Source organism: Pseudochaenichthys georgianus, chromosome 11 (assembly GCF_902827115.2).
Source record: "Pseudochaenichthys georgianus chromosome 11, fPseGeo1.2, whole genome shotgun sequence".
NCBI lineage: Eukaryota > Metazoa > Chordata > Actinopteri > Perciformes > Channichthyidae > Pseudochaenichthys > Pseudochaenichthys georgianus.
In genome coordinates this window covers 7,039,569-7,056,826 of record NC_047513.1, presented here as the reverse complement: position 1 = coordinate 7,056,826, position 17,258 = coordinate 7,039,569, and the positions used below count along the sequence as shown (strand labels likewise).

The window sequence follows — 17,258 nt, the reverse complement described above, 5'->3', positions numbered from 1 at the left end:
TGCAGATTTATGGTTTATGACCCTCTTAACTCATTGCATTAACAACGTGAGAAAATCATGACTTCACCATTACAAAAACACTCCCCAGCAAGGAAGACCTCCGGCTACCCAAAAGTTGCTCGTAATAATGACTTACAGCTCATAAAGAATGGATGAACCATCAATCAAACAATCAGTGCTCATAACTTCCTATGTGTTATGAGGAGGTGGTACAGTAATGTGAAATATCTCGCAGTGCAGTGTGCCGCCTTACTCATGTGATTAGTGAGCGTGTACCGGGAGCTGCTGGCTCGGCAAGAAGAATCATGAGGCGATGTGCTGAAGCCCGGTCCGTGGGAGGGGTCTGCCACAGCTTCCCCTCTGATTGACCAGGGAGCAGAAGCAGCCGGGGATGCGAGCAGCCACAGACACGGGGAAAGAGGTACTCAGCAGACCGCACGTTGTTACTTAATAACCGATTATAGGCACACCATATGGTTGGAATTGGATTCATTAGCCTGTCGCATGGTTGCTAAGTGTTTTGGAGCAGCGATTGGAGAGGCAAACATAAGCGGAGCAGCGGAAATTATATTATGGCACTGTCTGTGTGTTGTCTTGGGAGTGATTTAATACTTGCTCAGCTGTAGCCTACTTTAAAATGCTTGCAGTGCATGCAGGAGAAATTATGCCTGTGCAAAGACTTCAGATGCAGGAATAAAGTGGCTTTTCAGGTAGTTTACACATATTTTTGTGTGCGTGTTTCACTGACAGAGACGGATGCATGGGCTTTGCAAAACGGGAAACCCAGCCCCGTGCTCAAATGGCTGATCTCGAACTGTTTGACTGTCACCAGCCCGATCTGAAAGACACCTCCCCGGGTTTAAATCAGCAAAGTGTCAATGAGGCGCTTCAGGGCTCAGCGCCATGGACAGAGACCCGGAGAGGCGCGCGTCCGGGGGAGGAAGCAGAGACATGTTTCACCCGCAAACAGCGAGCTGAGGATGATGATGTCAACTTGATCGGGACAAGTCCACAAAACTGCACACTGAGTCAGAGCTCCTCGAGTGAACTGTACGAGGAGGATTTGGTGGAGGAAGATGAGGAGGAGGACATCACGGAACTTTACTTGCTGTCCGACGAAGACCTCTCCTCTGAGGCTTCGGGGAAGTCTGTGGATTACGGCTTCATCATCGCGGTGACATGCCTGGTGACCGGTATCTCTTTGGTCGCCATATCCTACACGGTCCCCAGGGATGTGCGCGCCGACCCGGACAGTGTTTCCGCCCGGGAGATGGAGCGGCTGGAGCGGGAGAAAGCCAGGGTGGGGGCCCATCTGGACCGCTGTGTCATAGCGGGGCTGAGCCTGCTCACCCTCGGGGGCGTGCTGCTCTCCACCCTGCTCATGATCTCCATGTGGAAAGGGGAGATGATGAGGAGGAAAGCCTTTGCGTATTCCAAACACGCAGCAAAGTTGTACGGATCCATTAATCTGAGAGCTGGCTCGGAATCCTGCTCACATGTGTCAGGAACTGAGGAGGATTTAGAAGTGCTCAGCTGAATGCATGGACAGAACAAGAGGAAAGACTCAGAACAAGTATTCAGGAAATCCTACTAGTGCTGTGCTGTTATCGCGGATGTAGTGGGGGGTCCACCGCCCTTTTTTTTAAATTTCATTTCTAACCGTTACGTTTAGTTGGTATGGAAATGTTTAAAGGTCATGTTTTCATTTGTTCAAGACGGTCTTATTTCATTCCTCACATGTCTTTATGTACACTGCCAGAGTTCATGTTAGTCTGTTATTGTTCTTTCTGTCCATTCCGGCCCTGAACAGATCAGTTCTTAATCTCCTCAAATTTGGGACTTTGCTGGGGGGGGGGTCCGCGATCCACGAGTTTAAAATGGGGTGTGGCATTATATTCATGTGAGATTAGGTATTGTCTTAGGTATTGTCTTAGGTATTGTCTTAGGTATTGTCTTAGGTATTAGTAACCTTTATTTAAATCACATTGACTAACCCATATAACGTAACCCATAATACACCTCTTCACATCCATCATGGACATCAGCAACAATAACAGCAACCAATAACTCTTTCAAGTGCATACTAGTATTTTACTTTTTAAAGGTACAACATGACATTTGCTTTCCTGAAATCCTGTTCCGTGTTGGACAGTGGTTTGCCTTATGATGATCTCTGACCCACCTTGATGTTGAACAATGCATTGCTACTTCTGATGCCCCCATTGCAGTGGATGTCCATGCCGATGCACTGCAGCGATGTCACTGCTACTGCCTTCCTTTTCAACAGATGTGAGAAAAACAATTGCATGAATCCGTGTTCATTCCCGAAGACATTCTGCTTAATACAAATGTGACATGCTGGAGAGATGCTTGTGTTTGCTTGCTGAAACGCAAATAGTACTACCACAGGAGGTGTAATTAGATTTTGTGGTTGAGCACCGATGTCGGAGGAAGCTCAGTTTACGCCGAATACACTCGGGGCTTTTGACTGCAGATGTTCAAAAGCAGAGATAATCAACAAACCCCGGGGGAAGAGCCCTCCTGGTAATTGGCGTTGGACTTAATTGCTCGTGGGAGGCCTGTGAGTCAGTGGGAAAAAGACAAAGAAATCCCAGAGCATTTTAACAAGTGCCTCAATCAAGCTCGCTTAGCACGCTTATTAAAAACCAAAGCTGCAAAACTGGAGGGAAATGTTGCATCGCATTCAAGGCAGTAGGAAGTAATGGATGGCCTGCGCTGACAGACGATGCTGCGAATGCTCAGAGTGTGCAGAAAGCAGTGCTGTGCCTCTGTAATTGGGAGTGCTTACGGCCAGCAGGATCACATTATCCTCCACGCGACCTTCGCTCTCTCTCGCCTCGTTAATGTAATTAAAAAAGGCAGAATAAGCTGACCTTTAATTAAATATGAAGTTGATTCCTATGTCTGGTTTTCATCACAGGTGTCTGGTGCTATGAGAGGGGAAGTTAGTTTGTGCTCACATTTTGAATCACACTCATCTGCTTCAGTGATTTCTTACATATCCCATATCGACTTTTCGACAGGCATCAGAGAGAACAGCTGCGAGCTTGTTGCGTAAAGTACGTGGGATAGGAGAGCGTGGTATAGCATAGCAAAAGCAACAGAGTGATGAATATGAACATGAAAGTCAGCCTTGTGATTTAAAACACAATCTACAATGCACTCAGGTCTGTTGAGTCTGTGCAGAGGCCAGTCTTTCAAACTGTTGCTCATAAGTCTCCCACTTGATTCATTCAAAAGTATTCAGTAGAAACAACTCTGACATCAACACTTGACATGTACCGCTAAGTACTTAGATAATCAGATATTTCTCTGTAACCATGCTGGAAATGTCTTATTCTGTCATCACATTGTTGCTGGACATAAGAGCCCTCGAAATGAAATGATGACTTTTCAACAACATAAAATACTTCAAAGGTCTAATTGTCCATTTAAGTAACTAAACATTATATTTGTGGTTGTAGTCTATCTCACTTTATTGTGCTGAAACTATTTTGAAAGTAAAAAAATGAAATATGTTAATCTTAACCCAAAAACGTGTTTTCAAATTAGTCAGAACTCAATCCAATCTGCCATCTGACATTCATGTATCCATCAATACATGTGTGTATAAGATCTCTTCTACATTCCCAGCATGACCTAGATTTAAAGGGGCCCTATTCTGCTCATTTTCAGGTTCGTATTCAGTTCCTCTACTGCAGTGGTTCTCAAACTTTTTCTGTCATTCCCCACTTTGAACAGGTGGGCCTTTTCAAGCCCCACCTGTTCCTCATCGCTCCAATAAAATGGTAGGCCAAGCTTAAAATTGTCAAATGTATCGTTCTATAACAGGGGTCTCCAACTTTTTTTAGGATGAGGGTTACTTTCAAAAAATAAAACAAGTCGTGAGCTACTTTTACTCCTCTTTTTTGTTTTTTTGCAGTGTATATATTTAGCACATTTTAACATTATTATATGCTTACCTTTAACCTTTGAGTGCTGTTTGGGTCTGTGGGACCCGTTTTCAGTGTTTACTAAAATAAAATGTATGCAATTTAATTATTTTAACCTGCTTTATTTGGTGGTGGACGTCACCTCCTCTAGGGGGGTCCGGGGGCATGCACCCCCAGGAAGATTTTTTTTAAATGTTGAAGTTGAATGCATCAATCTGGTGCACTTTGAGCTAGGGCTGCTCAATTAAATCGTATTTCAATCGCAATTACGATTTTGGCTTGCAACGATTATGAAAACAACATAATCGAAATAAAACGATTTTATTTATTTTTTAAATAGGTTTTTCAGTTGAATTATACTTAAAGTTCAGGGTAATCAACTGTTAAAAACATACTTTTCAAATTATTTTCTTCAATAAATTGATGTTTTTCAAAGTAAATGGTTAATCGTTTTTAATAATCGTGATATCAATTATTGACCCAAATAATCGAGATTATGATTTTTGCCATAATCGAGCAGCCCTACTTTGAGCCCAACATGAATTTATGGATACAGCTCTCAACACTCAGATGAAAGGGAGCTGTATACTTTTCAATAATCCAAACATCTTTAGAATATGATCACAACAAATCATTTAAACTTGTTTATTCTTATCTTATGTTACCTAGTTAGCATTCTTTCTTTTTATTTATGCATATTTGACTAATCACTCCCCTTTTAAACTTTTTACTGTCCTATAGTACACATTGGAATGATTTCTTACTTTATTTTGTACAACTTTATTAAATAGATAAAGGTGTGCTCTCTCTCTTGCTCTCTCGCTCTCTCGCTCCACATTGCTTTTCTTCCCGACTGCAACGCTGTTGTGTGTGTCTGTGAGAGCGTTTCACACGTGTGTATGAGAGATTTTTACCAGTGGCGAGCCTGTCTCTGAGGGCCTAAGATATTCTACACAATAATATTTAAAAACATTAAAACAAATTATATTTTTCTTTATATATTTTTCATTAGTTTTACCAAAGATAACTTGATTAAATTGTATTTAAAATAACATTTCCAAAGAAATAAATCCTTTGAATCTGCCTATTCAGTTTCTGTTTGAATTTGAAGGGTTAAATGAAAGAAGCTCCTCTCTGCGAGTCTGTGAAGAGAGGAGCTGATTGGACGTCCAGCTATGAATTCACAGAGGGCCAGCTATAGTAACTGAACGAGAGTAATGTCAAATGACAGTACAATTGACCAATCATATCATATCCCTCTAAATGGGTGGGCTTTATTATCGCGGACTTTATGACAAGTTCCGCCCGCTGTGAAACGTTTCTTGTTTCCATAGCAACAACAACAACTGTCAACAGCGTAAACTTGCCTTCAAAAGAAAAGCATGCCAAATTACACTTAAGACATACAACTGCAACGAAAGTAACAAACACAATGCAATATCCTTTTCAATTTCAAAGAACACAAATTGGGTTATCTCCAGGTGTTGTTTTGTGTGGTAGAGGGTCGCTTTTCATTGATACGTTTTGCACCCCGGGCGGGTCGTTGTTTTGATATTCGACCAGTGTATAAATAATAAATAAATGTGAAAGAAAAATGTAAAAAAAAAATTTGAATTTCTTTTTTTTTTAAATAATTTTTTTTTTTTCCGCGACCCACCTATCACATCTCTGCGCCCCACCACCCACACTTTGAGAAACGCTGCTCTACTGGGACACGTCTCCATGCTCTAATGTTCAGAAAGCTCTTTATTTCTCTCATACTGCCTGTGCTGCAGCACCTCTTTTCACCCTCTGTCTGACACCAGAGCCCAGTCTGCTCTGATTGGTTAGCTGGCCGGCTCTGTTGTGATTGGTCCACCTATTGAAGATGTCCCGCCCCTTAGCGTAGCGCGAGTGTTACATAGTGATGTTACTCTGCAGACTATTTACATGAACAAAAACCCAAAGAAGACACGACTACAGGAAAGGGAAAACCCCAAGAAGCAATATAGGGCCTATTTAAGATACTATTATTATTATTAATTAAGCGTCTTTGAGTTAGAGAAAAGCGCTATAGAAATATAATTTATTATTACTACATGTATAACGATAGCATTATTAAAACGAGCTAAACTCAGATTTGAGTAGTGTTTATTCTATTGTCATGAAACAGGAAGTCACTGTACTGTGACTCACAACTTAAATATAGAACAGATTTGGAAAAATAACAAAGAAAAGAAACTCAACAGCATCCGGGTTGTAAAAGTAGACGGTTTATTTATATCAGAATACATGGAGAAATATAAGTGTTTCACAGTGAGCCGTATGTAGCTTAGAATATCTGCTCATTTAGTCATGTTAGGTTGAAAGAATAATGTTATAAGCATTATGAATGAAGGTGTTGCATTGATCTTTGGGGGGCAATGCTATTTAAAATCTGCTATTCAATTTGCTGAGAATCTTATCTATTTTTATTTCTTCAACGTAAATATTATAAAAGTAACATTAGCTTTGCATTTGGCACTACTTTGTGCAAACATTTTTCAAAAGTAAGTAAGAACTGGTTTGTGTAATGCAAATTGTTCTAAGTGTAAATCACCATTTAATGCTACTGTCATTTCTTAAATGAGGTTAAGAGCTGGTGCTAACTGGTGTGTTTGAGTTGTGTGATCAAGGCTTGATTATCAATGGTGTTTCCATGGCAATGCATTCAAACAAACAATTCAACAGCTGATGTCAGAATATAATTCTTTCTTATGTTGTTCAATTAAAAGCACACACAGTGCTCTGGAATAAACAGTCTGAGTGTAACTTTGACACATCCCAGGTATAAAGAAACACAAGTACACTTAATATGCATCCATGTGCAAACCATTAATGTACTAAAAGTATATTATTGTTGATGTACTAACAATGTCCTAATTCATATATATTATACATGCAATTAAGACACATTCAAATACATTTAAGTGAACTTGACTTTAAGAAAGCACTTAAATAAGTATTTCTTTTATTAAGCTGTTCTTTCAGTATATTCAATTCACTTTTAGAATAGCTATTTTATACGTATTATTTGGAATATCTGTATAATGCATCATGGATTTTGAAAATATATCATCAATAACGACTTTCAAGTTAACCGAAATATAATTAAAACACAATTGTAGTTGAAACAAGGTTCTGATTAGTTGAAAAGGCTCTACTTAGGTATATGTAAATGCATTTGAATAGTGCAGTCAAGTACACCTAACTGTGTTCGCACACACAGTACAATACACGAGGTATTCATAGATACAGATACAAACACATGCATTTCGCGGTGATATGGAGAGATGTCAGAGCAACAGGCTGCCAGGGATGATGGGGGTTAGGGTGAAGGGCACGTCGGCAGCCTCCTGCTCCCAGTGCACACTCCGTATTATATAGACCGGTTCCCATGCCAATTCCCTACAGACTGAGCCGCCCTAAAACAATATAATATAATAGTGTAGTATTATAGTTTGATCTTTATTAGCACTCATGGTTACCATGAGGATGTTAAGTACCTTGTTAGTACCCCAGGAATATAAATATACTCATTCTCAAAAAGTGTGTTGTTCTTTTTAAAACCTCGGTGATGTCCTCTCAGCGTTCTTTTTTAATACCTGGGAACGTGTAGGGCCTCGTTGCTTGTCTCTGATTAGGAAGAATCTGCGATCAGGACGAGGAGGGTTAGCACGGCTTGTTTCTCTTCTTGCGGAACATTATTAGTGATGTAAAGGTGCACACGCTGCAGCAGCTTTAATTGGTGTCTGTGTTTGCTCTGCCAGGGGACTCTCCCAGACACAAAATCAAACTTGTAATAAAAAACGACACACCCACCCACATACTGCCAAAGCACTGAACAGAATCCCAAGAACACAGACGGACGGACGGACAGACAGACAGACAGACAGACAGACAGACAGACAGACACACACACACACACACACACACACACACACACACACACACACACACACACACACACACACACACACACACACACACACTGCCAAAGCACTGAACAGAATCCCAAGAACATACCCCGACAGACAGACAGACAGACAGACGGACAGACGGACGGACGCACGCACGCACGCACGCACACACACACACACACACACACTGCCAAAGCACTGAACAGAATCCCAAGAACACGCCCCGACAGACGGACGGAGAGACAGACACACACACACACACACACACACACACACACACACACACACACACACACACACACACACACACACACACACGCACACACAGCCTGGGGGCCCCGCCTCCCTATGACTGGAGTTAGTCAGAGTAATCATTCAGGGCAGTTGGCAGCAGGAAATGGAATTGGATTGCTGAAGGGGTCATTGGGGTCAAGAGCCTGGGTGTGGTTGTGGACACTGGGGACCAGGAAGACACTTATTATCATCTGTCATAACCACTCATCACCGAGCACAGAGAAGTGCACCGCACAGAACCCCCCCCCCCCCCCGCATACTTTGTTCTGTTGGCTTAATACATTAAGAGTAAGATCATGCCTCCTGGTCTGAAATGCCTCTCTTGAACTATTGCCTTAAGTTAATGACGTATTCAATAATGATTCTCCGATTGTTGCATAGCAACGGGAGGCAGACTAAGTCTCAGCTCCATGAGAGAAAGGACTGAGAAGAGCGAAGAAAAAATAAAGGGGGGGAGTCAAATCACTGAAAGTAGTAAATGCGGCAGTCTAAAGATACTCCATTACAAGTTAAAGTTCCACATTGCAGCTAAATGTGCAAACATTAAAAGTAAAAGCAAAACGGTTCTTTTCACAGCATCAGATTGTTACAGAATATTATATTCTGTTTTCATCACTAAAAATACTTGTCAGAGCTTCAAAAAGGATGGAAGTATGAACACAAATGTGCCAAAACACGTGCAAATGTAGAAACATCTTTGTTTGTTTGTAACCTTTATTTATCCAGATTGGTCCGATTGAGATCATAGATCTCTTTTTCAAGGGAGAGCTGCAGACAACTTGCAACACATACACAGCATTTACTAAAAGCGCTGCATAAACGAAACGCTGCAAATAAGAAGCGCTGCAAGAAGCTCAACACACCACGGAAACAGGCACACTAAGAGTGACGCACACAGTTGGGACCGGAGCGCAGGGAATTATAGAATTGGTCAATTGTCACTCTCGCATAGTCTGTTTTTATATTGTAAATCTTTTGTCAGTATGTTTAAACTGACTAAATTAGCAAGGTTAGCTCTCGAGCTAACACCATATTTTCAATAATATTGGAAGGAATCATCCGATCACATTGTTAAAATAAGCAGAACTTACATTTTAGGTAACTTTCAAATATCAATGGCACCGCCATCTTTATAATCCCTGAAATGTCAACACATGTCGAGTCCCATCTGTGTGCGTCACTTTTTAGTGTCCCCGTTTCCGTGTTATTTTTTTTAAAACTGCCATAATTCCCAAACCCTACATTCCTGAGACACTTTTTCATGATAAATGTAGGAAAACGTCTTGTAGCTTGAAAAATGACAAATAATTAAACAAAATGTCTCTTGAGGGCATGAAGTGACAAAAACGTTCAACATGCCTCCATTAAAGCCCATTGTAAGTTCAGGCTGATATTTCCTCACAGCAGCAGCCGCACACCTGTATCACCTGTGTCATGGAACACGATGATGTCATAACTCCAACTGACATGCTCAGAGCAACAGACTTCAGATAATGGTTAATGGTCCTGCCCTCAACAGCTCTACGTCAATTATGGGGTGTCATCATATACAGATGTAGCACTCCAGATCAGACTCAAAAGGGTGTGTCCCAGTCAAAAGCCCAGCGGATGCCAGTGGCTGGGGGTGTTGCCAAATTGCTAGAGGGCGTTGCCCAATTTCCCCATTTGTTCAATTACAGGATTTAACCATGAGATGGCGCTTCATTCACAAAATACACAATGGGTGTTGTAGAAACATCAATATTTTAAATCAAATAAAGTATATAGTTTGCTTTATGCAGTATATTTCCTGTAATATTGTACAGTAGATTGAAGTAAATCAACTTATACATTAAGATAAGATAAGATGGACCTTTATTAATCCCGTGGGGAAATTCAGTAGTTCAAACAGCAACAGGGTGAGAGTGAAAAACAGGACAGCACAGATTCACACAGATTAATAAAATCAAAAATAAGATGAGCGATAAAAAATAATAATAATAATGAGAAACTATGAAATAAGAAATGAATAAAACTAAAATGTAATTATCATATCATATATTATAATGTATTGTATTATTAAGTAATATCATACATTAACCCCATTATAGCAGATGCCACATTAAATGGATGAACACATGTATGCATCAATAATTACAACAGAGTATTTCTAAATACAAGTTGTAAAAATACTTATATGTATTTAATATTAACCCTTTGGAGTCGACCGTCACGCCGGCGTGATCAGATCACATGACCTGTTCAAGCCGGTGCCGCATAAAAACAACAGTCCGGACAACATTGCCGTGTGTTTCTGTCGAAAGTGCTGGCTTGAAACTACTGTATATCCCAGTCTTTGATTCATGCAAAAAGACCCAGTAAACACGGAGATACGGTGATATAAAGTTAATATATTTCAAAAGTATGAAATATGGAAGCACATATTTGAATATCTTCGCCATATTTGATCATTTTACGAAACGGAAAATACTGGAAACTGTAGATCCTGCTCAACAGGATGTATATGTGTATTTCTGTCGAAAGTACTGGCTCGAAACTATATGCCAGTCTTTGTTTCATGCAAAAATACCCAATAAACACGGACATACGATGATATAAAGTTAATACAGATATATTTCAGAAGTATGAATAATGGAAGCACATATTTTAATATTTTCGCCGTATTTTATCATTTTACGAAACGGAAAATACTGGAAACTGTAGATTCTGCTCAACAGGATGTATTTACCAGGAAGGGGTGAGGTAATCAGGTAAACGGAGTGATACGAAACGAGACGAAAAGAGACGAAGAGGGACGGCGGGAACCGAAGAGAGACGGCGGGAAATGGAGAGAGACGAAGATATACGAAGACAGGCTGCGGGAGACGAAGAGAGGCTGCGGGAGACTGCGATTGAAGTAAAGTGACAAACAAACATTGAAAATGTAGATATAGTTAGATAGATTTAGAGTTTTGAAGACTCAACTATGATGAAGAGAACTCTGAACGTGAGTCAAGCTTTAAGCTTGTTTTTTGACATGGAGGAGGAGGAATCTGTGATGTTGCCCTCTGTGTCGTAGTTGACAGAAACCGCTTTGAAGCGTGGCACAGATAAAGACAGAAAAAACAGATTTTTGTACATAATGGGTATATATATATATATATATTTGTATTATATTTATAATAACACTTTTGCCTTATCAGAATGAAATCCCATGCTACCTCAATCAAACTTTCACATTATCATAGTCACATCCCATGTATATATTTCCAGCTTTTAAATGGTTTCGTTGTGTATGTTTGTGTTGTGAAAAATAAAATCATTTTCAAAATCTGTTTTTACATATATGTTGTGATTTTGGGTCCAAAATGTTCATATAGTAGAAGATCACCTACATCCAAACGAAATAAATATAATTAATTATGATGAATACGTTAAGTCTTGTTCATTGTTTTTCACTTTTATTAAATGTTTGATATTTCTTTCTCTGTGTGCGGGGGATCACAGGAGGGGGGAGAGCTGTGGAATGTGACTCCACACATTCCGATGGCCAATTAGTTTTAAACAAAGGGTCCCCAACATACATATGAAACATGGGGGGGTTGGGGCTGGAGAACGGTATGGTCCTACCGTTTTCATACTTTATATATCTTAGCATATTAATACACACTGTTCATACTGCTCACAGGCTGATATCTAGTGTATTCATACCCCTCACTGTTTATTCATCATTCAATTAATTATATATTTTATTCTGTAGATTGTGAACATTACTTTTCACTTTACTGCTTGTTGCTCCTGGTTAGAAGCTAAACTGCATTTCGTTGTCTCAGTATCGGCGGTCACTCCTGATGAACCCACCAGGGCTGTTTCCTCAGAACGAGAGGAAAGTTTTTACCAGGACAGCTTTTTTAAGGGACAGCATCGCCCTGAGATCTATGCTGCTAATATGTTCATGGCCATAACGCCATTTGTAACATAGGCTATGGGAGAATGGGGCTATGGGAGAAAATAACCAACTGGACTATGGGACCAATGGGAAAATGCCTCTTCCCCTCAATGTGAAGCAACAGATTGAGTCTTATGTTTCCAATCGGTTCCCAAATCTGAACATTGACCAGTGGCATAAGATCAGGAGCCGGGTAAACGAGAGACTGAGGAGCCCCAGAAAAACAGATCCCGAAATCTCTCGTCCTGGTTTCCGCAGCAGATAGGCCTACAGCATGTGTCTGTTACTGTATGTCAGTTATTTTAAATAAAATGGTGAAAACTGAACTTGAAAATTGTTTCCTCTTTTTATTTTCGGGATGGGGAGATGTGTGTGATTAAAAATTCATTCGCAGAAATGTAAAGTGATCTAACTAAGTTCTATTCATATTCTTGACGGGAAGAGCCGTGTAAATGGGTGGCCATATGCATTTGAAAAGCAATATAAATCACACAGTTATTATGCAATAGGCTATAAAAGCACCACCGATTACCTTTCTCCAATTCAAACTCTTGACGGGAAAAAAGGAAGGTGTAAATGGTTGTATACATGTACAAAGGCCATTCAATAGACGTTCAATATATAGTATTCGTTTATTAGAGTCGGCTTGACTCGGTTTGCATTCATAAAGAATGCACAAATGTGTTTAATCGTTAATGTCATAGTATTCGTGTATTAGTCCCCGAGGGGAAATGGGTAGCAGCACATCACAGAGGCATTTAAAAAGTGAAGAACATTCAAGTTAAACAATACTAAGTAAACAATTAACACAGTAAATTATGTGGATTAAATCACATTTATTTCGTTAAAAATAAACGAAATGACTCGGTTTGCATTCATAAAGAATGCACAAACGTGTTTAATCGTTCATGTCAGATATGTAGGCCTACTAAGTAAATAGCCTACATTAGTTCCTGCTCAAGATTAGATTCAACTTTATTGTTATTGCACAGATTACAGGTACTGAGACAACGAAATGCAGTTTAGCTTCTAACCAGGTGCAACAAGCAGTAAAGTGAAAAGTAATGTTCACAATCTACAGAATAAAATATATAATGAATTGAATGATGAATAAACAGTGAGGGGTATGAATACACTAGATATCAGTCTGTGAGCAGTATGAACAGTGATCGTTAATCGTTAATGTCAGATATGTACTAAGTAAATAGCCTACATTAATTTCATGATGGATTAAACCACATTTATTTCGTTAAAAATAAACAAAATGATTAAATGCAGGGTGAATTGCCCTAATGTGGAACATTTTTGCATTTCAGACTTCGGGAATATATTGCGACATGAAGCCGATACAATAAATCAAAATCCAGTAACATTCTGAAATCCCCAGGATGTGTCCTAATCAAACCAAAAGAGAACATGCAGATATTAAACTCATACAAGAAATGGTAGACATATTAGTACTCTTAGTGCCAAGTTGTCTCAGACAATCTGTTTTCCTAATGTGGGACAGTTCTGTGCAAAATGTGGGACACTGAAAAGTCTATATTAAAAAGCCTCAGTCACCTTCATTCATGTAATAAAAAAATCTCAGGCCAGTAACACTCAAAGCTACAGTAAATGTGCAATACCATGCTATGTTACTATTTATAATGTTATTGTTGTTACAACAGAAGATGTTTTTATTTAAATTGAAGTTAAATGCATCAATCTGGTGCACTGAGGGCAAAATTAGTAGATTTGTGGATACGGCTCTCAACACTCATATGAAACAGAACTGTTCTTACAATGTGTGTTGGAAGGTATTAAATTACTATGCATATTTTATTGTGTAAACACACAGCTGATCACCTGAGAGCTGCCGTTTCATTCAGAGCGTTTAAAAAAAACGACGGTCTGATTTCAACAACTCAATGTGTGATTATTATAGCAGTAATATTAGACACTAATAATAATACAGTAAACTATGAACACTGTACATATTATTGTTTGCCCGTGGGATTAGGATGATCGGTAGAGAGCCGCTGCGTCGGATGTGATATAAAAACAAAGCGATTATTGTCGTTGTTGTAAACTCACGTGGATTAAATGTAGTGCATTCATTTCAACTCGCGAAATATGATACATTAAATGATCGCGAGGATCACGATCGAACATCGTTTGTTTGACCCTGGATGCATTTCCTGATCTAAAAACATAGCGATGGTTTTGTACTTACGCGGCGTAAATTACGCCAACGTGAATTAAACATTATTTTGTTAAATAAAAACATGGTGATGTTTAGTAAATGATTACATGTCTCTTACTTAAACACAGAATGTGATCCTATCCGTGACATATATGGATCTTAACAAATATCCGCTATATCAGATCCCTGTAGATCAGCTGTTTATTTCACATGAGTTCCAGTGTGGCAGCTTTTCACGGCTCCCCCTGGTGGATCCATGATCCATTGCTGCTGGTTTCATTATAATTAAATGTATTTATCAAGGGGGCGTTTCAAGTCCTGCGGGGGGGTTTTCCTTTTCAGCAGGGGCCCACCCCGTGCCGATCACGGACCCGCCCGGGTAGGCGTCTGAAACGAAGCGCTACATCTGTATATGCCGTTTCCAGGGATCCCTCGCCATAAAAGACGATGTCGCTTTACATTAACTCCTATGAACATGTTCCAAAAGTGCTCAAACTTCACATGTGTGCTAACAGTCCAGCCGTGAAGACATCTACGGGACGGTTTTGAGATTTCTTCAATTGGCGTTGCCATGGCAACACAATGCTCGCCATGAAACACGGTTTTCTCATAACTTAAGTGAAAATATTCCAAACGGCCCAAAACTTCACAGGTTTGGTAACAATGCAGCCATCAACACATCTAAGCATATTATGGGGTGTCATCAAATGCCGTTGCCATGGCGACAGATCACTCGCCATGAAACACGATGTCGGTGTAAGTCCAATGGACACGGTCCGATCGTCCCCCAGTCTTCACTTGTATATCACCGGTCCATGCCTCAACAGATCTACGCCAAATCTGAGATCTCATCTCACCATATGCCATTTCCATCCCTCGCTATAACTCCTATGAAAATGTGCAAAAAGTGCTCAAACTTCACGTGTGCTAACAGTCCAGCCGTGAAGACATCTACGGGTTTTGTCCCCCCCCCCTACCTCCCTGCTGGTCTGCTCTACACGGCTGGGAGCAATCTCCAATCAACCTGCAACCTGCTCATCAGCCACACTATGAAAGCCTGCAGCCTGCACTCATTCCCTGCCGGATTGTTGCCGTGAAAGGATTGTTGCCGTGAAAGGTTTGTTGCGTGCCGCTCTAGCTTTTTGCCAGCAGATCTATTGACAACTTTACCTGAAAACGTTTTAATTATAGTAAGGCATAATGTTCTGTCAATGTTATCACCAAACATTTTAAGAATGTTTTTAGAGATTGTTATCCTACCTTTCAGAAGAACGTTCTGGGAACCGAAATAAAACTTCCCGCTGAAAACATTCCTAGAACAATGAATATAACATTCTCAGAATGTTTCTAGAACCAAACATTTCTAGCTGGGTTACTATCTCATTATAATGACTTACTATCATATAAGAGCCATTTTAATTAGCTTTCATCCCTTTACACTAAAGCAACAATAGCAAGTGTGTGGGACACACTTAGCTGAACTAATGGATACTATAATTGAAGACTACTTTAGACGCGGATTCACAAATAAGGACATTTTAGTGGTTTTCGAGGAATCACACAATTAAACTAAGCCTACGGACACTACAGAGGAAGCTACAAAAGAACGAGATAGTAAGTCAATATAATGAGATAATATCTCATTATATTGACTTATTATCTCATTATATTGACTTAGATATTTCATTATATTGACGATAGTAAGTCAATATAATGAGATAGTAAGTCAATATAATGAGATAATATCTCATTATATTGACTTACAGGATTTAGATTTTTTGTTCCTGTGGGGCAAACAGGCTTCCATAGGAAACAAACAAAAAGATAAAAACAAAAGCTGAATAAAGACAAAGAAAAGACACAAGAAGAGGAGAGATTAACATATATGGTGCTATTTATTATTTCAAATTGTTCCATTGTTGTGAGGCTTGTCTAAACTGATGCAGAATCCGCTCTGAATGGGCTGCAGAGAAGGCGGACAGGTTTGAATAAAGAGACTATATTGTCTTTCAACGTTGGTCAAAATGGTATTTATTTGAGTAAATGCACTTAGTTACATTCCAATATTGCTTTTAACTCAATCTATCACTAAGTAGAGATGAACACTGGTTTGATCTAACTGCTATTAATCTTACTAACCTCTGTTTGTGCTGATTAAGTGAACCACCTGCTGTCGGCTGTGATGCTCCCACGTACTCGTGCCTTTTTCTCTTCTCCTCTGGCCATCGTTTTCCTGGAAGAAATGCAGAAGGGACAGCATAACCATAGAAACGGGGTCAGCCTGTTGCTACGGAGAAACGCCTGTGTGCCACGGTGGCTCAGAGTAAGGGAGTTAAAGATGCTCTTCTTTTCAATGGCAGCTGTGGAAGCTGACACATTCCTTCTATTATACGCGGTAAGAAAGAGGACACACACCTCATTTGAGTGTCAGGTGGGTCGCTCTCATTGTGGGTCTCATCTCATACATCTTCAGAAATGTAAGAAAAGGGAGAAAAGTACTTCCTCTGCACTTTGTTTGGATCAAACATGAAGCTGGAGATTGCTGAATAGACTACTTAGGGTGACGTTTCACTGTAGCACAGCATTTTCAGCTATGGATGTCTTTTTGCACACAGACATAAAATACCTGGGTCAGGACTCCTAAGACCAGAGATAATCATCTGAATCTAGGAATGGTTGATTTTCTTCAACTCAGAATTAGTTCTTCATAATAGGGAACAGGTCTTTTTCATGGAGTCGGCCATGACAGCTTGGCAACTGGAAGGTCACCAGTTCAAGTCCCGGAAAGACCAAGTGCTACCGAGGTGTCCCTGAGCAAGGCACTGTTCCCTACACTGCTCCCGGGCGCCATACATAATGGCAGCACACTGCTCCTAACATTAGGATGGGTCAAATGCAGAGAAACCATTTCATTACATAGTACCTGCGTAATGACAATAAGTTGAATCTTCATCTTCATG

At 40.0% G+C, this 17,258-nt stretch overlaps 1 protein-coding gene across 2 annotated transcripts; it reads left to right on the top strand.

Moving 5' to 3' along the window:
* Positions 1-331: 331 nt before the first annotated feature.
* On the top strand, positions 332-4,271 carry LOC117455393 (transmembrane protein 74). Of its 2 annotated transcripts, XM_034094904.2 has the most exons (2): positions 344-421; positions 751-4,271. In XM_034094904.2, the coding sequence occupies exon 2, from the start codon at positions 761-763 to the stop codon at positions 1,535-1,537; it is 777 nt and encodes a 258-aa protein (XP_033950795.1). In that variant the 5' UTR covers positions 344-421; positions 751-760; the 3' UTR covers positions 1,538-4,271. The 2 variants fall into 2 exon arrangements, with proteins under 2 accessions (XP_033950794.1, XP_033950795.1); XM_034094903.2 differs by having other exon boundaries at positions 332-4,271.
* The last annotated feature ends 12,987 nt before the right edge of the window (positions 4,272-17,258 follow it).